The sequence below is a fragment of the Synchiropus splendidus genome, chromosome 11 (genome assembly GCF_027744825.2).
Source record: "Synchiropus splendidus isolate RoL2022-P1 chromosome 11, RoL_Sspl_1.0, whole genome shotgun sequence".
NCBI lineage: Eukaryota > Metazoa > Chordata > Actinopteri > Syngnathiformes > Callionymidae > Synchiropus > Synchiropus splendidus.
The window spans coordinates 16,316,930-16,340,102 of NC_071344.1; the positions used below are offsets into that span (position 1 = coordinate 16,316,930).

A 23,173-nucleotide genomic window follows, 5' to 3' on the forward strand; every position below is an offset into this window, starting at 1 on the left:
AATGTTTGAAATTTATACATCTATTAGGCTAATGTTGTTTTGCTTCCGCTGGCCAAGGTGAGCTTCTGTTGGAGGCCCCAACACAAACAGTTGAAGGTGCTTTGAGCGAGAGTTTATTCTTGAACTGTGTGAGCTGGACATTCACTCATTGAGTTGAAAGGCTCTTCATAATTTTGTTTGGTAGTTCATGTGACATCAGGAACTCCAACCCAGTCGCGAAAGTGTGGCTGAGGCAGACTAAATGAGTCATTCATTTTCATGCCTGTTTTTTTAATCTGAGAAAGAAACAAGTGAAGGGATTGAATGAGAAAGCATTGAGAGGCTGGGTTGGTTCAGGAAGTCACACGGCCTCTTCTGAAAAGACAAAGAAAACGTAGAGGTTAAAACAAACAAACCAACGAAAGAAAGAAAACGCAAGAGTGACTCAATAAGCTGAACAATTCAGTACAGCATTGATAAGACTTGATCTTCTGGCAGCGACTGCAGGACTATGAGCAGTAGACTAGTGATGAACCAAGAGTAACGGTTGTGTTTCGTCAGATGAGGTGGAACAACGTGACACTGAAGTGTGTGGCACGATGTTAGGGACAGTTGACTTGTCATTGAACACCTTCAAGATTCCTCGACTAGTCGGCATATGACAATCTATGGCTTGACAAAACATTCCAACATGTCTGACTGTACTGTAAATACTAATTCAAATAGAAATAAAATGTATGTAAATTGTTGTAAACACCTGAAATGGACCCACATTTTCGAAGTTTCGGGTTGTGATGGTCCAGTGGGCCAGGTCACTGCGGAGACAGCGCTAATGTCATGACTGGTCAACTCATGAACCAGCCCTTGTCGGTGCAGTAAAGCTACCAAAAGGGCAGCAAGCATGACAAACTCTGGCTTGTGTTGAACTCTGGTTCCATATTTCCTCATGTTTGGGTCATGATCTGCTCCCTTTGTATTTGAATTTGTCACTTAGTTCACTCTTCCACCTCAGCAGTGTGCGCCAGATCATTATGCTTCGTGCCTATGGTACATACAGCCTTCTACTCTCCCGTCTTTTTTTCACTCCCTTGTTTTGTGGTTTCACCTCTCTCTGCTTGCACTCACCGTTTATTTTATTATACTCTAGAAAAAAATGGACTTCATTGTTTACTCCTTACCTTAGGAACTATTGCTCTAAGTGTTGCTCATTGTTAGTCTGTAAGAGTCTTCAGTCCAGTGTGTCCCCAGCTTCCCACCTCTGTTGGTACAGGCTACAGCCCCCCAAGACAAGGACTGGAAGTCTGTTGAGCAGGAATACTGAATGAAGCTAACCCGAAAAAATAATAGTTCTTGACAGTTTTATTTTATTATTTGAGGCAACCTGGCTTTGAAGTGGAGGAGCAGGATCCTTCCTTTGGTCAGTGGTAACTGGATCCTCAGCAATTCAGCCAGTGTCTGATACAATAAATGTTTCATTAAATAAGAAAAAAAATGAACTTGTTTTTGTACTTTCATGACTTCACAAACGTGTTTGCTACTTGAAGTAGCAACAAACTAGCAACACATTGACCATCAGAACCCAAATGTGATGCAAACCTGCACGAATAAAAGTCAAAATGAACAACCATAAGGAGTCACAAACTGAATATTTATTATGAATACAGGACAGTTTTCTTCTCAACTTCAAGCTCAACAACGGACAATCCTGGTTATTACTGCGACCATTATTTGGATTATTCTGCGTCAACCACTCTGGTTGTCCTAAGCTCCCAAGTAAACAGAGTGGTTTCACATCACGGCCTGTTAAATATGGCACCGACCAAATGTTTGTCTGGTCTTGCCAGAAGAGTCCCCACATGTCGGGCCAGACAATGTCTAATATTAAAGCTCTCACGTACTCCACTGTTGCATCTGGTTCTTCTTGCCTCGTCCTTTTTCACATCTTTTCGTCTGACTTTCATTTAAGCAAACCGTTTCCTTCCTTCTCTCAAAGAAAAATCCAACCTTCCCGGAGAGACTCACACAGTATATAAATAGAGAGATTGTCCCTCCTGTTTCTTCTGTCCCATCTGGAAAACCTTAGATCATTTTCACAAACATGACAACACCATCCTGAGAAGGAAAGGGGAATATGAATTACTCTGGGAGTGCCACTGGAAAGACAAAGAGATCCACTGAGGATAGGGAGAGGGATGGGCTGTTTCTGTTGGCTGGCTGGATCGTGACATTGGTGAAAAACTTTCGCTCGGTGATAGATTCCTTGTGCTGATTGCTTGTTTATACAACTGTTTTTTTTTTTTCTCAAGGTGCAAGTGTCTCTCCTGATCCTCCTCACATCTCTTTGTTATTCCTTTACAGGAAATTCAATTTGTTGTGTTTTTGTCTTCAGCTTGGACTCGCAGGTCGGCTCCGACAGCTGGCAGCAGGCTCCTAAATAATTGGTTGTTCTCCACTTTGATATTTTAAGAACCGAGTCTTTAAAAAATGCAAATGCTCTCGCTGTTGTTTCTCTGACCAGCGGGCCACCCACACTCTGATTTTCTTTCTCCCGCTGCCGTTGTTTTTGGATGCTGGACTTGTGAAATAATGACATGAAGTGCCACTAATGTCATCGTGCCACTTTCTCTTTCTCACCGCAGACATCTGGAGGAAAACCAGATCAGCGTCATCGAGAGAGGAGCCTTCCAAGACCTCCGACTGCTGGAGAGAGTGTGAGTGCAGCCATTTCACCTCCAGTGTTAAAGATGGGAAACAAACTGAGAAATTAATACATCGCAGTCAAACATCTTTCAATATTCAGAGCGTTCCATACTGAGATTCTTGTTTTGGTTGGTCAAGTTCCTGTTGTATTATTGATTAACTTGCTGAATTTAAAGCCTTTAAAATGCTTGCTTCAATTCCAAACAAAACAAGTCATCCAACCAACATAACCAGTTGAAATCCCCAGAAATATATTGAGAAAAACAGATCTCTTTTTTTTCTTTCTTTTGCTTTGTTCTAAACACCGTCGTCAAATGGAATAGAAAAATTATGCAATATATATATATATATATATAAATAATAGTTCTTGACAGTTTTGAGGCAACCTGGCTTTGAAGTGGAGGAGCAGGATCCTGCCTTTGGTCAGTGGTAACTGGATCCTCAGCAATTCAGCCAGTGTCTGATACAATAAATGTTTCATTAAATCAGAAAAAAAATGGTTATGAATAAAAAGATGAACTTGTTTTTGTACTTTCATGACTTATCGTGACACTGTACGACAAACTAGCAACACATTGATCATCGGAACCCAAACATGAAGCAAACCTGCACAAATAAAAGTCAAAGTTAGGGGTCAGGGATCACAAACTGAATATTTATTATTAAGACAGTAGTTCTCAACTTCAAGCTCAACGACGGACAATACTGGTTATATATGTGTGTATATATATATATATATATATATATATATATATATATATATATATATATATAATGACAAATACATAACATAAACAGCTACAGATTACAAATACAAGAATGAATAAATGAATATGTACATTTTCCATGCGATGAAAGACACATTGAATAACACAGTCAAGGTTTAAATCTGTTGACTTCCGTGTTAAACCCAAATGTTCCCATTGATAAGTCACAGACCAGGCTTCAAGTTTAATAAAATCGTTTTTGAAAAGCAATATTCTATTTACATGCTTCAAAAGTGCAGATGTGAAGTCGTAACTCGGGGTGGGGGTGAGGTGTGGGGGGGTAAATTCAAGTCATGTGGCGGAAGATTCCTGCTGCGGAACTGAAAAGCGGTGAGTGACAGAAACATGTGTTCGCTGCCTCTAAATGGAGATGACACCTCTGATAGTGGTGAGTGAGCGCCGATGGACCGCGCTCGCGTTAAAAGGCTCTGAAATGTGGTGTGTCAAGAGGGGTCAGAGGTGGTGGGGTCAGGAGTCAAAACAGTTGTCCGCTAAAAAACCCACACACGGCATGGTTTTAATGAATCATAGAATGCAAGTGCAGGAAGCGTTGCGCCGTTTGTCAGCGACAGAATGGTGCGAGCATCCCTCCATGTGTTCTGCATCAGCTGAGAACAATAAATAAATTTTACGTCACTGAAATGGTTATTGAAATGACGGTCGGGGTGAGAGGTCAAAGGTCGGAGGCTCCTAGCGTTGAGTCCGTGTGATTTATGGAGGTGCAATGTGAAAATGTTGGCGATGAAGCAGTTGCGTTGCGAGGGAGGATTTTCATTTGTGTCAACACCTGCATTGCCCCACCAATCCATCCGTCAACTTCATTGGAATTTTTAGGACATTTTGAAGCATCAGAACGAATTTACAAAAGAAGAACACACATCACAGACCTCCAGAAACAAGGCTGGGTAGCAAGCTTGGGAAGATTGACAGGAATAAGATGGGTTTGACCCAGAAGGACTGACAAACTTGAAAGGAAAATGGAAATGGAGATGGACAGTCTGATAACTGACTTGAGATGAGATGACAGATCCAGAGAAACTCTGATGACTGACAGACTGTGAAATCCAGATGAGCATCACAAGGTAACACACACACACGCGCACAGCAGACTGACATTCTGCTGGAAGCATCTGTGCCATGTTACAGGAGCGACTCAACTCTAGTCTGAGAGAGTGCTCCCAACAGACTGACTCTTAACTAGCTAGCATGGTGTGCTACGGGAGCATTTGTACTCTCAAAGTTTCCCTCCACTGTTTTCGTTGACTGTGACTGAAAAATAAAAATGGAATCGGGTCCAGTCAAGCTGCCCTAGCGCTCTCTTCAGCACTGTTCTTTTGCTGAGTCAAATTTCATAGGTTTAAATTTTGTGACGCAATGTAGTTCACTCACTCAATGTGCTTCAGGTAGCGGGGTACGCGTTCTGAAAAAGCCTAGCTAAAACCCTGCTGTTGCTCCTCGGCCGAGGAGGCCATTTTATTTTTGACGCTTGCAAACTTATCTCGAGTGAAGAGGATTGTTGAGACACACAGTCAGTCAAAGAAAAGTGAAGTTGATCTGGTAAATTTATTGTAAACAGCATACAAAGTTGCATTCCAGTCTGAAACATTATGTCACTCTATGTTGAACACTATGGACCACAGTTGCTGAGTCTATGGCGTGATGTTACAATCCAGCAAACTGGAGAATTTAGCCGCGACAGAGTCGCTCTGAAATGGTTCTGGTGAGACGCACTGATGACACTGAAATACACACATACACTGAAACCTTGGCTCACGAACATCCTCACATTTAGACACGACAGACATACAGATGGATTCCGACACAGACGAACGGAAAAAGACGCTGACGCAGCAGACAGATAGGAAAACAAAGATAAGGCCGCTGACACACACTCGTGTCAAGAAGACTAGCCTTTAGTATTTATCAACAACTTCACTTTAAGTAAAGTCAGGTTTATAACCATACATTTTCCTGTTAGCTCCGATATTTATAAAACATTATTCTAAAAACACCTCCCTGCCAAACCAGGACATTTACATTTGGAGGCTGAAGCCCACTGGGAGCAGCGGTTTGTTTCCAAGTCACTTTCGCTGGCCTTTATTATGCGTATGACTAAGAGGGGTTATTTTCCAAATTTTGAAAATGCTGTGCCCCGGGCCGTGTGGTCTGCATGGTCAGTGCTGTCATTATTTGGGGAAGCACAAAGGGTTTCTTCTTCATGGACTGCTTTGTGACAAAGTGTCTCATGATGATTCATAACTTTAATAGGAGCTGATGGTATGTTTTCGCCGACATACCAGCAGCTATTTTCGGTGAGCAGGGGTCAATTATTTCAAATGGTGGGTGTCTTCTCGCTGGTTCTCTTTCCACCAGCGCCCACAGGAGTGAAAGTCAGGGTCCCATTATCATTATCACTGGAGTTGAAAGGTCAGCGCCTGCGTCTTCTCCAGCGCGGGTCTGACGCGGTGACCCTCAGACCCCCACCCTCTTTCTTCTTTCCCTTCCATGCCTCGTTCCTCAAACAAATGTTTTGGTAGCTTGATAACTCTGGGACTGTCCTCCTCACCATGGTTCCTCCTCTCTCTCTCACACATACACACACATTTATGTCCAGGAAATCTTCACATTTCAGGTTTGGCTATTTGCATTGAAATATAACAAGCATAACATTTTTTATTCACACCAAATATGTTTAACTATTTTCAGTTAGTTTGATTCATTGCGTACGTGAACGCTCACCATCACCATTGATCTGAATTTTTAAGAAAATTATTCTATACTTTTAAACTTTTTAAACTCCAGCTACAGGTAATAAATTGGGGTCAAAAAATTTTGCCTGACTCAAAATATTTTTTTATGCATTTTTATGTTTAAAGTGGAAAATAATTGTGAAAATAAAAATAAATAAATAAGTAATTACAGCAGACCAATGTCAACAGACTAAATGAATGTCAGACAGTTCCAGACACTTGAATTCTTCTCTGTTGGGCCCAATATCAACTCCTATTATTATTATTATTATTATTATTATTATTATTATTATTATTATTATTATTATTTAATATGTCTTTCCTACAGCTTGCAGTCTGGTCTGTAGTTTGAACCAGAAGTTAAATATTGATATTTTTAATAATTAGTTAGATGCCTCTTATACTATTTACAGCCTTGATTCTAAGAATCTCTTCTATATTCAAGGAAAAAAATTTGCATTCTGACTGAAATTTCAGACACCAAGTCAAAATTGAATCGAATCCTTGATATTCAAGTCATATTTTAGTCTTTTTGGATGTTATACATCGATTATATACATTTATTTTCAACTGAAAAATTGCTGAGAAACTTTTGAAAAATAATTTAATTTCATTTAGGTTTGTTTTTGCAGTTAAACTGAAGTTGGCAATATGTATCACTTAAAGTCGACAGAACAAGTAATATATAACTGGAGTTAAAACTAAATTAAAATATGTATAATTATTTAAAGAGCTTTTTTGGTCCATAGCTCTTCATGACTGTTCATTAAATTGGCTCATGCGACTTTTTATTATTATTTATTAAATATTATTATCATTATTTAATGTAGCACAGAAAAACAAAAGATTGGTTTCTTAGCAAAATGAATGGCTCTGTTGAGGATTATAACAAAAAGCCATTTGAGGTTTTGATTCCATCAGGTGTTTCTCAATCCGTTTTATTTCTGCAAATTCAAAAAATGTTGTCGGTCGGACTCTTAGACAAAACAAGCCGTCCGAGACATTCCTCTGGCCCCCTCTTCTTCAAGACTCTTCCCACATTATGCCACTCAAATACAGCACTGCTGGCTTCTCAGTGGAGCTACAGCAGCGGCTGGAATCACCCTGAAGGTCACTGGCGACTTGAAGCACTGAGATCTTCGGCGTTCAGAGTGATAGCTGGCGTGTGGGGGTGCACGGTCTGATAGGGACTCGCACCCTCTCACACGCACACAAACACACACGCACACACGTCGAATGATAACCTTGAGGTCATGATCACAGGAAACCAGGCAGACTCCCAAGAGTCCGACATTTGACCTGTGAACCAACTGTGTCTTTTACTGGTTGACTACACTCACTTTATACCGGATTTAAAGTTCTTTGGACACATAAAATTGTCAGGACGTCCCATCGTCGTGTCTGGAACTACTGTATGTGGTGCCAAAAAACTTCTCAGAGAAACCAAAGACACAGCTAGCTCACAACTCAAGCTGAAATCAGAGTCACACTTTCATTTGGAATGTACTCTGCTCACCTCCCGAAAGGTCCAAGCTGAAAGCATCGGTAACTGAGTAGTAATAAAACACCTGGCTCAATTCTGGCCAACCAACAAAGCTGGACTTAGGCGCCAGGACTAACCTCATTTCTTTCTGTCAAAACAGTCGCCTGAACCGAAACAAACTCCAGTTCCTTCCAGAGCTCCTCTTCCAGTCCAACCCCAAGCTCGTCCGACTGTAAGTACATCTTTTCTATCCTCCATGTTTCGTGACTCTCGCTCTGTGTTTTGGCTGACTCACCATATATGCCTTGGTGATGAGCTGAAAGCTGTGAACTTAAGAGTTTAAGGGATGCGTACTGTGAGTGGTGGAAACAGTTGTGTGTGTGTGTGATACTGTGCCGTGCGACGTTTTACCTTGGAGAAAGTGAAGACTATTCTGACGTGTGGCCATTGGACCGTACGGCAGTCAAACAGTTTGAGTTGATTTGCATTTGTTCCTAAGCATTCTCACTTTGGGTCCTGATGTATGACCCTAACTGGGGCCCTGCATTTCTCTATTATTTTTCTCTGGATTCTCAAGTTTCGTCTCCTGCAGGTTGAGGATTGTACCACCTCCAAAAATCTAAAGCTTCTTTTATTAGAAGTGGCAGCAGTCAGTCATGTGCACCAGTATCTGGTGGGAATCACTGACACGTTGTGAGCTTTCTGAACTTGTGTTGTCTTTTTTTTTAGCCTCAGTAAAGTGCAAATAGTGGTCTTCAGACTTTGTCATCTTCTGCTGAAATGGTTTATTTGGACTTGCTCAGAGACTCAATGCGTCCAACTGCACATGTACATCATGAGATATAATGCAGTGTTTCAATGAGAGGCGCTCAGCTGTGGCTGCAGCGTCGCAGTGGTTACAGGGCAGAGGGTGGGCGGAGCTATGGGGTGGACTTGGTGGAGAAGCAACACGTGGCGAGCTGGACAATAACCCAGCTGCTTGAACTCTGACCTTTGTTTTTGATGAATAAAGTTATGCTGTATGAGCTTAAAAGTAGCCATATGCTGGAGTTCTGCGTTATTTACTCAGGATAAAGCTATGAAACAGTGATTCCAGTTTTTGGTTTGGTGTATGTTGCACTGTTTGAACTGATAAAGAAGCCAGGTTTTTGATTCTGATTTATCCCCAGATAAAAATATGTAGCTCCACCCCCTTCTGGATCTGGATCTGTGGCGTGAGAATTGCTCATGAGCATGAGAATATAGCCCCCTGTTTATATGTGTTAGTAACTTTTTTCAGACACATTATTTAAGTAAATTCTGGTTGTGTTTGTCTGAAGCTGCAGTTTTTGCAGGAAACCCAGATGTTGTTTATCTTCAGTTAGCAATTCTTCTTTGTGTCACGCAGTCTCTTTTGCTTCCATCCGTCTTTTAAATTCTCCATTTTTCTATCATATTAAATGTTCCAGTTCCCCAGACGTTTCTCAATTTATTAAATATATCATTTGGCTCTTTTGGAATATGAAAAAAAAACTGGCGTCACAAGTGCGCTGTACAATCCAACTATTCTGGTTTCCAACTTTCTTTCAGCTTTCAATCATTTTCATATCGATACAATCATGCAATTTCACAAGGAATACGGTTCCTGAGGATTTTCTTCGCTGTTTCCTCTCAGCTATTTCTCTTTTTGGCAGGAGCACCAACGAAAATGAAATCTTCACAACAGGGTGCACTTAGAGAAACCTCTATTCAAATGTCTGTACATACTGATACTGTGTTTATATTTGTGGTAATGGCTGATGTATTGCTCAGGACAGTTGAGGCGACTCTTTTGGCTGGATGGAAATTGTCATCTACGTCAGCTGCGGCTTCCAGATCGCACTCCAAACTCTCTGGGATACAAAGTGACAAACACAGCAATGTTTCTCTTTCTCTTTGAGTATTTCCTCCTTTGACTGGCGCTGTTTTCCATGAAAAACCCCGATTGTTCTCGAAAGCTTGTCGCTGGTTGAATATGGATCCCCATAGAATCTGGGTAATAACAGTGGAAATAAAAAGTGTGCTCCAAACCTAACACTATAAATTACACCTACTTTCCATCAGCACGCTTTATATACCGGTTATTGACAGTTACCATCGGTGTGTGTGTAAGTTCTGCTATTTTCCTGGTGACGCCCTTCTCTGAGAAGCAAGTGCAGTGGCACCATCCCACGAGGATCTCTTGTGGAGGTTTTAACATTTGTCCGAAAAATCATAAGGAATAATATATAATAATCATAATCATAATATAAAAATAATACTGTATGTTTTGATTTTCCAAATGTGAATGTAGCTCAGATTTAACTTGAAAGACAAAGAAGAAATTACTGTGAAATACGCTTCGTAGGGAATAACTGGGTTCCATTTAAGAGACTTGGTAGCTTTGGAAAACTGTAAAAAAAGGTGTGGTATACATACTTTAAAAAGAGTCCAAGACGTGGGCTGAACAATGTGACTAACTCTCATCTCTGTGCTTACTTTCACAACACATTTCTCCTTCAACACCAAGACCACCTTAAACATACCTATCTGCCATTGAATGCCCTTCAATCTGCATCATTTTTGGGCTGTCTCCAGCTGAATTGTCTGTTATAGGGTGAGGATACTCATTTCATTTTGAGCAGGCAGGATGAATTCAAAGCTCTTGCAGACCACGTGAAGTGATTTAGCCGGCCAGATTTGGCCTTCAAACCTTGAGTTTGACACATATTCTAATTATATATATATATATATATGTATATATATATATATATATATATATATATATATATATATATATATATATATATATATATATATATATATATATATATATTATATATATATATATATATATATATATATATATATATATATATATATATATATATATATATATATATATATCTCTGAAATGATCACTGACCTTATTTCATGATGTAACTCCAAAAGCTGAAACATATTTATTATTTCCCTTAAATTATGACTTTCCCTTATTTTTCTCCGAACCTCCAATTATAATTTCCAAAGTTTGAAGAGGATATTTCAACAAATCCCACAGAAAGAATGACTAGTAGTCTCACAATAACGTTGTTTATAATTCCTTTTGGTTATAGTATTGGATCAATATTTCTTTTGCATGTGTTGTAAGATTGTGATCTTCTTTGACAGCGTCAAATGACACCCGTGAAACAGTGGCCTGGTAGCTTCTTACAAACAATAACAAGGGTGATGTTGACACGAAAGCCATTTTGTTGAAGTTCCAAACACACGCGAGTCAACATCAGCGTCACCTCTGTGCTCTTGAATTCATTGTGTCGAGCTGCTGTGGTTCATTTTCATCTCCACCACCTGTTGTAAACCCAGACAGAGCGCCTGAACAGCTGGTGATAAACCAAAAAAACAATATTGTCTTGTTGACACTGGCGTTTGTAGTTAGCTGTGGCAGAAAATCTTGTCGATATAAAGTCAGACAATGAAGTCAGAGAGCCTGGGCGGAGGGAAGATAAGACTGGAGTGATAATAACAGCAGGAGGGTAGGAAGGAGGGGACGAGCAGTTTTGCTAGCGGCTTTCTGGTTGGGGTTCATAACCTTCCTCACTGTCAGCCTCGGTTAGATATTAAATGATGGCAGTGTGATAGGAATTACCTCTTAACCCCTCCTATTAAAGCTCTGTGGTCTGAGGTTTGGAGACAGCAGGGGAGGGAAGGAGCTGGACTAGCATTAAGGGAAAATAGGGATGTGGGCCTTAGCTCTTGAGCAGGGCGGGAGGGAAGGCCAAGAGGTATCAAACTGGATAATGGCTTTCACAAAACGGCATCCTGCTTTGATGGCACGAAAGCAGATTGTTTCACTTGTTTCAAGTAAGAGTTGTGATCGATCGAGCAGACACTTGAGACGATGACTTATGAACGATAGGTGAGGCGGAGGTCAGACGGATCAAAGGGGGCCGGAGCCGGATGGAGGGAGTTGGTAGATGGATGGAGTGGCTGGAGTGAGTGGCCCCAGTAGGTACGCAGCTCGGGAATGAGTGTGGTCTGGATGGCCATATAGATGGATATTCGATCGGACTCTGTGGCTTTCTGCATGTGCAGTCTGTGGTCGCCACACCGGTTCAGGATTGATGCCCGTGGAGCTCCAGTTTGGAGTCGACACCATCTGTTTGGGAGAATATACGTTTCTCCTTTGACTGTGGATAAAAATGCATTGTTTAGCTGGCTGTTGTTTACAAGCCGGAAACACATCTGAAAGATTTATATCGCTAAGTATGCACAGTGAAACGCAGTTTCATCCGGTTCCCTGTGTATATTTTATGGTTATGATCCTTCCGCTGAGATTGAGAGAGTGTATATTTGCGTGCAGAACTCCCAAGTGTCCAGTCTGTGTATATGAAGCTGCGTTGGTTTACTGCCAGCGATGCTCATGAAGCATCATTATTCTCCTCCATTACAGCAGCTCAGGTTTCGCTTGATTAGTTTCCATGAGAGGAGAACGGCACGTGGAAGATGAAAAATGAGAGCATCATTAGAACAGACAGATACTTTTTCCTTTCCTCTTTTTTCTGCACATCCAGAGGGACCTCAGATGTTCTGCAATATCATATAAAAAGGTACTGGATTAGAGGCAGAACTCTTTCTTGTAGACTGCAGGGACGGACGTTTTCACCCCTGTTGGTCCACCGTTATACATTGCATTTATTTTTTAACTGCTTGCAAAGAGGATTTAAATGAAAAAAAGGCATAAATTGACTAGTTTTTCAACTTTATAACAATATAGCTACAGTAGATATATGCTATACAACTGAAACAAATCTTAAACCTGTTGTTTTATGCCTTTAACTTAAGTAAAATCACCATCCGTCTCACTTTCCTACTCAATGAACGACTCATGCTTTCTCGCACCAACCTTTCTGAAGAACTGGGTAACTCTTGTTGAGTCTGTGTGTGGTTGGTCCGACTACAGATGTACCCGAGGCTACCGTAATGAAGGTGTGAAAGTTTTTTTGGTTAACACCGTAATTGCGATAATCTGTTTCAGAAATCTGCAACGTACGTGTTAAATGTTGTCCATGGCGACAGTGTTTCCTACAGTTAAAAAAAAAACGTAAATTTACATTAAAAACATAAGACTTGACTTCAGCGATGCTTCTTTTGGGATTTTTCTGTTTATCGTACGCCGGAAACCACCATGGTCATAACACGATGCGATATGTGTGATCTGGTTGTTTTGAAGTTTCCACTTCATTTACCTTTCATAGACCTTGGAGTTTATGGCTGTACTCTGCAATCAGACAATAGAATAAAGAAAGGTTGGTCTGTCTTTGGTGTAGCACTTTAAGCTTTTCTTGACTCTGAGATTTGGATGGGGACTGTCTGATGCCAGAACCCTGGCTTTATCTGTAACAAGATGGCTGAAAGGAGACCCACGAAATATCAGAAAAGTGTGTTGTAGAGACAGTCACTTTGAGACAAAGACAGGAGTCAGAGATGTGGAGAAGTTTGGAGACAAAGCTGAGGAGATGGTTTGGACACGTGGAGAGGAGAGACAGAGTTGGACCAAGAATGTTGGATGTTGATGAAGGACAGGAAGACAATCAGAGAGGTGAATGAAGGAGGACTGGTGCGCCAGGAGTTGGAAGTGGCTAACTCCCCCGAGTTGTCCTGCTTGCCAAAAGACTAAACATATTTTGGGATAAATGCTGTTTCTTATGTGGCAAGTTGAACCAATACTAGAAGTACAGTAACATTTAATCAAGCAGTAAATGTTTTGATACGGAACTGAAGAAAAGAGTAACGACAGCTTTGAGTGGCTGTTGAGGAGCGGTCGGCGGGATGTGGATTGTTACGCAAGAGCGAATTAGATAGGCACTGCGTTGTGGGTACGAGGGTGCTGACAAATGGACAGTGGGTTGAGGTGAGTGCTGGATCCGTGCATATCTCCACGTCTGCATGGCCTCACTCACCGACTCGACAGACCTTTTCTTTGGCTTCGCTCCTGTTTCCATGCTCCGACTTCGCTTTCTTCCAGGCTTCTTTCACTATGCGCACGCATGCCACCGCATCCTTCCTCAATTCCCACCTGTGCCGTCCCACAATGATTGGAAATATAACTCCAGAACAAAGTACGTCTTTCCAAAAGAGCAGGGTAAGCTAATAAAATATAACTACAGGATCTGGCCACCATATTTGCTTTGATGACGGCCCTAATGTGGGGAAGACTCCAGAGTGTCTTTTTCAGTTTGTGGCCTTCAGCTCCATCTTTAACAATGCTGCCGTGCTGATGATGCTCTCGCGGCGCCCCAATAAAATGCATCGCAGCAGGAATACCGGCAAAACATCCAGCCTGAAAGGATTCTGTTGGCGGCCTAATGGAAAAATTGAGTGTCTGTCCAGAGGGATGCTGTGAAGAATTTCATACCATCAAAGTGTCCTTGAAAATGATGTTTAATCTCCACGTGGCCTCTCTCGGCAGGCCAACAGGGATAACCACATTAGATCAACACCTAAAAGGAAAAGCGGAGCAGGAAGCTGGGGTGAGGGCGCGGAGGATAATGGAAGTTAACCCAGATGAAACAATGGAGAAGGTAGTGGTCACTGAATTTTGACCTGGACGCTTGCCAGCGAAAATTCCTCTGCTGATGACTCGCTGTTAATGAGACCTGCTTGAACTATTAGGTTACCCTTGAGCAAGGCACTTAACCTTCAAATACTTCGCTGGGGCTTCCAGATGGGAGCGTAACGCTCCTCGGCTGATACTGTAAATACACCTCCGTCGGCGCTGGATGAATGAGAGTGGGCGGGAAGGATGAAGGGTCATTTGAGATGTCTTTTCCTCCCAATTAACTTAATGGAGAAAGACGAGGAGTTTGCCTTTAATCTTTGCTAATTGTCCATTTAGAGTGGAGCGCCATAGTTTACCTGCTGGAATGTTTCGGCTTGTGTTACAGGAAGTGGGTGTTCTATTTATGAACGGGGATTGGCCGAGGCTGTCGAGGTCTCTTTTGCCATTGGTGGGAACGTCGGGGAAGATTTACACCGAGCGGCTTTGACCAGTTTTCACTCTTAATCCTGCTTCTTTTTTCACATCGGCTCTCTTGGATACCCCCAATTCCACACCAGCAGAACAAACAGCCGAAATGTTTGTGTTGCTGTCAGGAATCGGAAGATTGTTTTCTTGTCACTAGGCTGCAGGAATTCGTTTGTTTTTCACGGCACTCTGAGACTGGCGAGAAACAGATTATTCCCAGTCACACAAATACGCACACTGATAACCTCCATTCCGGAATTTGTTTTTACCACTAACTCGGCGGGGAACAATGTAAATTTTTAACTTTGCGAAAAAGTCCTTTTGTCGTTGCCATGGCGCCCGTAGAACACCCAGCGTGTCCTAATGCGAGCCTTCAGTCAGTTAGCGCTTTGCAACCTGCCAAAACACAGATTCATAATGGCTCTTTATTCACCACTGAAACGCTCGAAAACTTCCAAATAAATATGAACGACCGTGAAATACAAACCTTATTCTGCAGCTGAAGCACATGGCTGGTAGAGCCTGACATGCAGCTGCACCAGACAGACCATACGCAGCGGTAGACTATTTATGCTTGTCCCACAGGTTAATCAATCTTTCTCACATTGAGTCTTAATGTTTTTGGCATAATCCCTTCCTCAAACTGGGGTAATAAACATGCCAGTTGGTTCAAAGCCTAATGGGTGTTGCAGCATTAAACTGCCCCAGGAGGTCTTGCACCACTAAAACATCACTGATAATCAGAGGAATTTCCAAAATGGGTCATGTTTTCTAGAAGAGAGGGCCTTTGAATTACTGCTTCCGTCTGTGGTTTGAATCCCACAGTCGGTTTTGTTTAGAGCCAAGATGTGTTGAGATAAACACATGCTGCAGCCATGTTGAGACGGAAGAACCATGGCCTATTGTGAGGAAGGAGATTTTGACTTCTGTTTCTGCCTGCTGCACTGATGTCAGCCGTATTGTTAGCGTATTATTTGCTGAAATGTTTTATGCGTTTGCTCTTCTGTAATGGCAGTTTTCAATCCATAACAGCAAAACACAATATACTCTGCAGCACAGTAGTAAAATCTCATGGAACCCAGATTAAAGGACATTAGATTTTTTGCCATCCAGCACCATGATGCTTCATTTTTTTCACCTGTTAAGAGACATTGAAAGAGTTCTACAGAAGCTACCAAAACAAAATTGGAAAAACAAAAATCTGCATTAGCACAATAGCACACCGATCAATATACAACCTAAATTTGACACATTTTAATACACAGTTATGTATATATTATATGTAATAACCATCATTATTAGCCAACTTCTGCTTCACAAATCCCAAGTATAGGAAGACAAATGACCTCCAAAAGGTAGTCTGAAATGAATAGTGGGTTTGGCATGTTAGTGAAATGGACCTTTACCTTTAATGGTAGAAGAACATTCCTGTCTGTTTGTTGGTGTCTGCAACAGTCTTGGTGCAAATTTTGCTGCCTAGGAATTAGTTAACATGAAGCAAATGGGGGTGTGAATTTCAGTCGAAACTTCTGTCAAAGTCTCAGGTCGAACAATGTATTTCTATTGAACTGTCTGAAACTGGGAAGAAGTTTGAATGGATTTTCATTTCTCATTAATGTTTTGGAGGCAAGTTTTACTGCGATTTATCTCTGTGGTTTCACAGTACATCACTGGTACTCCTTGTCCACTCTTGTCTCTTCGAAGCACAAACGTAAATCACTTTCCTGAAACCCCTCCCAACGGCTTGACATTCTTTGTTGTGAATGCTTCAAGATGGATGATTGACCTTTATGGTGTATCAAAGTAAATAAATGAAAATTGTCAAAGCTCTGAACATTGATTCATAGTGACTTAGTTTTGAATGGTAGCATTTGATCAGGACAGGACACCCAGGTTCTCAACCAGAAAAAGACCTTTCGGGGGAGTGGGACTGAGTCCGTGCCTCATGTGGAGAAGTATTGCAGTCGTACACACTGTTGTGTGTACAAGAGAGCTGAGACAATAGGAAAAGCTCTACATTTACCAATCAGTATTGGTACCAAGCCTCACGTGGTCATGAGCTTTTCAGTCATGCGAGTAAGAAGGAGCTCTCGGATTCAAGTGGCTGAAATGAGTTTCCGTCAACGGGTGACAGTCTGCCTTAGAGATAGGGTGAGGAGTTCTGTCACTCAAGAGAGACTCGGAGTAGAACTGCATCTTCTCTGTGTTGAAAGGTGGTTTGAACATCTTATAAAGATGCCCTCTGGGCACCTTCCTTTGGAGGTGTTTCAGGAACGGCCGTCTGGAAGGGGACAGAGGGGTCGACCCTGGACCAGGTGGAGGGATTATATCTCTTCACTGGCCTGGAAATGTCTTGGGATCCCCCAGTCTGGGATGGCAGACATTGCCCAGGAGAAGGACGTTTCGCGCTCCCAGTTGGAGCTGCTGCCCCAGCGACCCTGCGATTGCTAAGCAGCTGAGGATGGATGGATGGATGGAAGACACCCAGGAGTGGACAGAAGTAGTCCACAAAGATCCTGGTTAAGTGACTGTACATGACTGTTTAACAACAACATAGAATCTGTGGTCAAGTTCAGCTGCCCATATTCTTCCTGTGAAATAAAGCAGTGATGTTAGCATTGAATTTCATTTAAAAATAACTATACATATTTGAAGGTCATGGCGGCCCAATGAAATGTGTTAGTGGGCTGGACATGGCCCGTGGGCTTTACGCGTGGACTATCTGATGAATTAAATGTATAGTTTTTTTCGGGGCTCCTTAGGTTTCTCCTTCACTCACATCAAATTCTTGTGTACTGGAGTGATGTTTAAGGAAAACCTGGCATGCCGCCTTAAGTTCACGGCACCAACACCTCACGCACCGTGGCAGCTTCCCAGCTAGCTTTTTCGCCTGAGGGCCTGAAACCATTAAATAGTTGTGGGAGGCTTATGTGGACTTTTTCTCAAATTTTATGGAAAATAATTTTGTACAGCAAGTGGCTCCACCTGGAAGCCATCTAACCACATTAATAAAGGTGAGGTGCATGGCGTACACCATATTAGGTTTATTAGAAATGTCTCAGGAATGTGTGCTTGTGTAAAGTGTGCGCTTGTGTGTGAGACTCGATTGTGGGTCATTTGTGTCTCCACTTGCGCCTGCTTATTTTCCCATATACATCTTGAATTTATTTGTGTGTGTCTGCTTATATCGACGTCTTATGCTGCGCTTTGCGTGTGTACATGCAGTGAGGTAAACTTGATTCGGAGCCAAACACATTTGCGTAGTGTTTGTTTAATCGCAATTTAGGTTTACATGAGAACGCTAATGAAAAACAGACTCCGCTGCCTGCAACCATGGAGGGAAAAAATAGAGAGAGAAAGGAGGCAAGATGGACGCGGGAGCGTTGAAGAGGATCCGAATGGGAGGAGTGGAAAGAAAGCAAACAAGTTGAGGCTGACAGGTGAATTAAAAAAGTGTTTAGAAAGGCGGGGCGTTTGTTGACTAGACAGCAGTCTAATGATCTGGCACGGATTCGCTTTATTTTCCTGAAGGCTGCTTTCAAATCCCGGCATCTGGCTCCTGGTCCCGTCTATGTATGCGTTAGCTTGCGCCTGTGTTTACAGCGTTGGTTTTAAAAACAAAACAAAACGGCGAGGCAAGGCGCACACTGCACTCCATCACTGACAGGAGTGAAACCGCTAAACAAATACAATGTTCTCCGTAATTACATTCACGACTTTACGGTGATAGAAAAGACAGATTCTTTCCTCATGGAAGCTTTCAGTTTTATGTCATCGTTAGATTTCCAGAACCAGCAGTCCCCTTGGCAAACGACCGGTGGGGGGAAAAAAAACACAGCTTTTCAGGATGGCTGTGGAACTTGTATTAAATTGTCAGCACCAGAGTAAAAACATGCTTGATTCTGGATGAAAATAATAAGATGTAATTTAATGTTTTCAGCTGAGATTAGAAGAAATCTGTGTGTCATAAATAACTTGGTGTTTTGCTACATAATTCTTAAAATATTCATCTCCAGTGATCCAGGCTTTTGACTTTTTGGAACAGCTTGTTAAAAAAAATGAAACTTAAATGGCGTGTATATATATATATATATATATATATATATATATATATATATATATATATATATATATATATATATATATATATATATATAATAACAATTAGTAATAAGGTAGCATTATTATATAGCACTTTTTAGAGTGCTCTTCACAAAGTGCTTTACAGGCAAAACAGTGAAGAACGAAGGAAAAGTTAGAGGATATTGCATAAACGCATGCCTTTAGAAGTGAGTTTTTAGCAGGGATTTAAAGGTGCACGTTGTGTTTCCGATCTCCTTTGGTTGACAGTCGACTGAAAAGGCACCCCACCAAGTCAAAGGTTGTGTGAAATGAATTGCTTGGTGGAGGTCAGTACTCTCTGAGTGTGCACGAGCAGGGTTGCTTTAGTGGAGTACCCTGTTCCTACGGAGAACCCTGAGACCCTTTTTGCCTCTGATGACTGAATTTCAAACTACATCTTCTGCCATTTGAATCACAAAACTGAGCTTTTTTGCGTGTGTTCAGCTGCATAGCTTTGTGGGAGGTCGACTTTGCTACTGTTGGTCTTTGTTGACCATTGTTATGGCTAGAGTATCCATGCTTGGCACTGGCAAGTGTCACACACAAGCACATTCACACACAGAGGTGTGTTAAGTCATATTGTCTGTGCGTCAGGTCGCCACTTTAACTGGTGATTTACTGTGTTTAAGTTCAGTCTGACAGCGACAAATGAACCCAAACTCTTGTTTTGGATTTGGCCGAGCAGGTCAAAGACGCAGACGGCGCTCACCGTCACGTGTAAACACAGATGGAAACAAACTCCACTCACTAAAAATGCTGAATATCAAATTTAGCCGAAAAAAAACCCAAATGAATGACGTCGTCCTGAAACCTCCCACAAACAGTCTGTTTGTCATTACGTTACTATGGTGTGACATGCTTCTCTTCGAAGAACTAATTTTGGTTGCCGAAGCCGTTTCCCATGAGTCAACTGACAAAAATAACATTAGCTACTACATCCAACGTTTTAACATCCCCTAATCATATCCATATTGAAGCTGAAACATTAGAATAAACTTTGCAAACAATATGCCCCCCCAGCGCGGAGATTGGCAGCCGCACCCGAGAAGCAAAATGAATCTAATGTTGAGTGCCACCTTGTCGGATTTGGCTGCAAACCTGCAGCACAAAACTAAAGGGAAGTGCTGTCGTTTCTCTCGTGTAAATGGAGCTGTTCTGTGAATAGCTCTGGCAGAAAGTTGAATGAGAGAAGGGAATTTGATGAACTGCTTCCAGTGGGAATGAAGGAAGAGCCAATGATCCTCTCCGTGCATGTCAGTCTCGGAGAAAATGGAAAATGTGATCAATATATTAAGAAACACTATTTACAAAACTACAGATGTAAGACACAGCCCATCAATCATCTTGAGTTCCAGGCTATCTGTAAGAAAACGCCAAATTAAATTTGACAATAACTTTATTTTCTCTATCTTTAGAGTAAACATTACACTTTCAATCCCCAGAGTGACGAACTCCGTAAAGCAAAACCATGTGTAGCACGCTAATGCTTGCACACTGAGCACAAAGGAACACTTGACAAGTGAAATTTGGAGGCTGTGCTGCATCTCTTTAGCGTCTAGTCTACTTTATACCACAACCATTTTCAGTTAGATTTGTCAAGGTTTTTGTTATTTTCAATGCCACTTTTGCAAATCGTGTCTTTATATAAATATATATATATATATATATTTATATAAAGTGTTGGTCCATTATCGTTCCAGAACCTCGCACGATAGGAGACAAGCCACAAAGCAGCGCATCTCTCTTTCATATGTCAAGGAGTTTCACCATCTTTACGATAGTTAGCATATTCTCCTTTTGAGACAGAGAACGTTTTACTTGTCACAGCAGGGCTTGGAACAAAACCCTGATTTTATTATACTCAACACTGCAAAGCAGGAGGGAAGCTGAACGCTAAGCTAGGCAGCTCATTGATGCTGAACAGTTCATCCATCTGTGTGCAAAATCATCTGGACAAACTGGATCAAGGACCCAAACAGAACACATGTAGAATCCCACGCTATAATGAAAAACTCGTGATATGATTTTATGTATTCCAGTGAGACAAGTCTCCCTGAAGTGACCCACAATATGGCAAAGGATTACTGTCTTTCTGTTTATCTGGATCTTCACCTCAGAAATGTTGAGTCAAAACTCAAATTTGGCAAACTTTTCTCATGTTTAGCCATAACAACTCTGTCATTTCTGAAACAGTTTGTTTTCTTGGACAGAGTTATGCATTTTCCGTGTTCCGTGTCACTTATCGATCAGGAGGAGACGGATGCTCAAGAATGTCCAAGACCTAAAATGAGACCCTGGAATCTGAAAAACTAAAACAGTCAGGACTCTTGTGGATATAAAAATACATGGCGGTCAACTCACGCTGACAAGGAAGAAGGCAACGACAGAAAATAGCTGCTGACACCAGGGAGGAGAAAAAGTTATGTCCATAAGGACCTAGAGAACCAGGGAGAGGATCAAAGTGTGGTTCCTTGTGCTGGAATAACTTCTGAGTTCAGTGGGACTCTGTCCTTCTGGGATGATGAGAGATTTTCGGTACAGTTATGAGTCCCGGCAACGCATGCCAAACACCATAATGTAGCTCTCGAGGAGACTGAAGACAAAACAGGAAGTGTCCGTCCAAAACAAGAGGATATTGTCTCATATGTTCCAGACACTTGTGATTATTTTGATAGTCGACTAGTCACCAACCAACCAACAGTAACAATGATTCAACTTCAACAATTGACGTGTACAGGTTGACAAACATGGCAACATGTCTGGTTACATTGTTGCAAAAACACATAGAAATATGTGCAATGTGCACATGCATAGCGTGAAAGGTTGTTTTTAGATGTAAAATTTGAATGTTACTCGCTCAAAATTTAGAGTGAAAAATATACGTCCTTTGATCTATCCTTTGATGTTTTCTTTGTGAAATGAAGAATAATGAACTTGTGAACTTCTCAGCGACTGCTTTGATAGTTGACTATGTTGTACAGTCGTTGTGACCCTAGATAGTAGGTTGAGGTCCTGGGATTTTTTTTTTTTTTACCCATCTGCTCAAGACTTTTACGATGATCAGGAAATTTAAATTGAATACAAGACGCTGCACAGACCCTGATATGAAAGAACAGAACAAGTTTATAAAACATCTCGAGTCATCGTCCTTGTTGTGTAAATGTTTCTGATCCCATTAGCTCTTTCTTTCAGGCATAGGAATGAGACACACGTTTATTGATATATACACTATCAGGTGCTCAGACTTTCCACCCTGCAGGCCACTGCAGTCCCACTCATCTGCCTTAATCGGAGCTGTGTGAAAGCATCTGAGTCAAAACAGGTGTAAGGATGTTCAAGTGTGTTGACCTCATGCTTACTCTCTTGGATTATTTCATGAACTGGGTGTGTTTCTTTCACAAACAGCATTACAAAAGCCAATGACCTCACCGGCAAAACTGTCTACTTTATCTCCTTTTTTCCAGCGCTGCTGTTCCTCACGCAACAGCTCCCATCCCAGGATACCTTTACATGTGTCCCAGAGGTCTTTGATTTACGGAGCACATATTTGATCATTTAAGAGCAGGTTGTCAACTGCTATCATCACAAAGCTGTAAGGGAAAGATGGCCGACAAACTCATGTTTTGGTGAGACAAGTCGGAAACCAAGACACAAGTAGAGTTGGTAGGTAGAGTCCAGGACATGCTTCAAACAAATCAACCACAACACAAGAAAACTGGCTGTGCTCTGTTTTGGTTTATTGTAAGAACATCTGAGCCGGGTGTGACGAATTCAATCCCAAACGAAACAATGTCCAACGATAACTTGGATGCAGCAGTTACTTGCTCTTTGTTAACACGCCACATTCAGACAAAGTAGCTGTTCTCTGCTGGTTGTATACAGCTTCAAATTGGATCAAAACTGTGGAGGTGGAAGGCGATATCTAGTCAGGAGCTGGGACTAGAGGAGAGAATGAAATGAAAGACTCAGCAGAAGTAGAACTGAAGAAGTGAGACAGAGAGATTGGGCCACATGAATGGAGATTTAACCAGACCTCGTCTAAATACAGAGCACCGCAAACCCACTTTAAAACCTGTTGAGATATATTTATGCCTCAGTCCCAAACACACCAGAGGACACACTCGGCCTCTGTTTATTTCTGTCCCTTTATTGCACTTTGAAATAAACTGCTCTACAAATATTATGTAATTGAATGTACTCCTTCTCTGGTTTAAATAACTGGGTTTGTTTACTGTTCCTCAAAGTTCCTGTAGGTTTCTCGGTCCCCATGACTCCCTAATTAAGGTGCACACCGGTGAAAGCTTGGCTAACGTGCTGGGTGCAGTAAATGGAAGTGGTTATTTTTAGG

General features: G+C 41.5%; 1 protein-coding gene across 1 annotated transcript in view; it reads left to right on the top strand.

Moving 5' to 3' along the window:
- slit3 (slit homolog 3 (Drosophila)) overlaps positions 1 to 23,173 on the top strand; it is a 236,512-nt gene that overhangs the window by 22,139 nt on the left and 191,200 nt on the right. The window contains exons 3-4 of the mRNA XM_053878275.1: positions 2,619 to 2,690; positions 7,840 to 7,911. Coding sequence (XP_053734250.1) covers positions 2,619 to 2,690; positions 7,840 to 7,911 — 144 coding nt within the window. The remainder of the gene's footprint in view (positions 1 to 2,618; positions 2,691 to 7,839; positions 7,912 to 23,173) is intronic.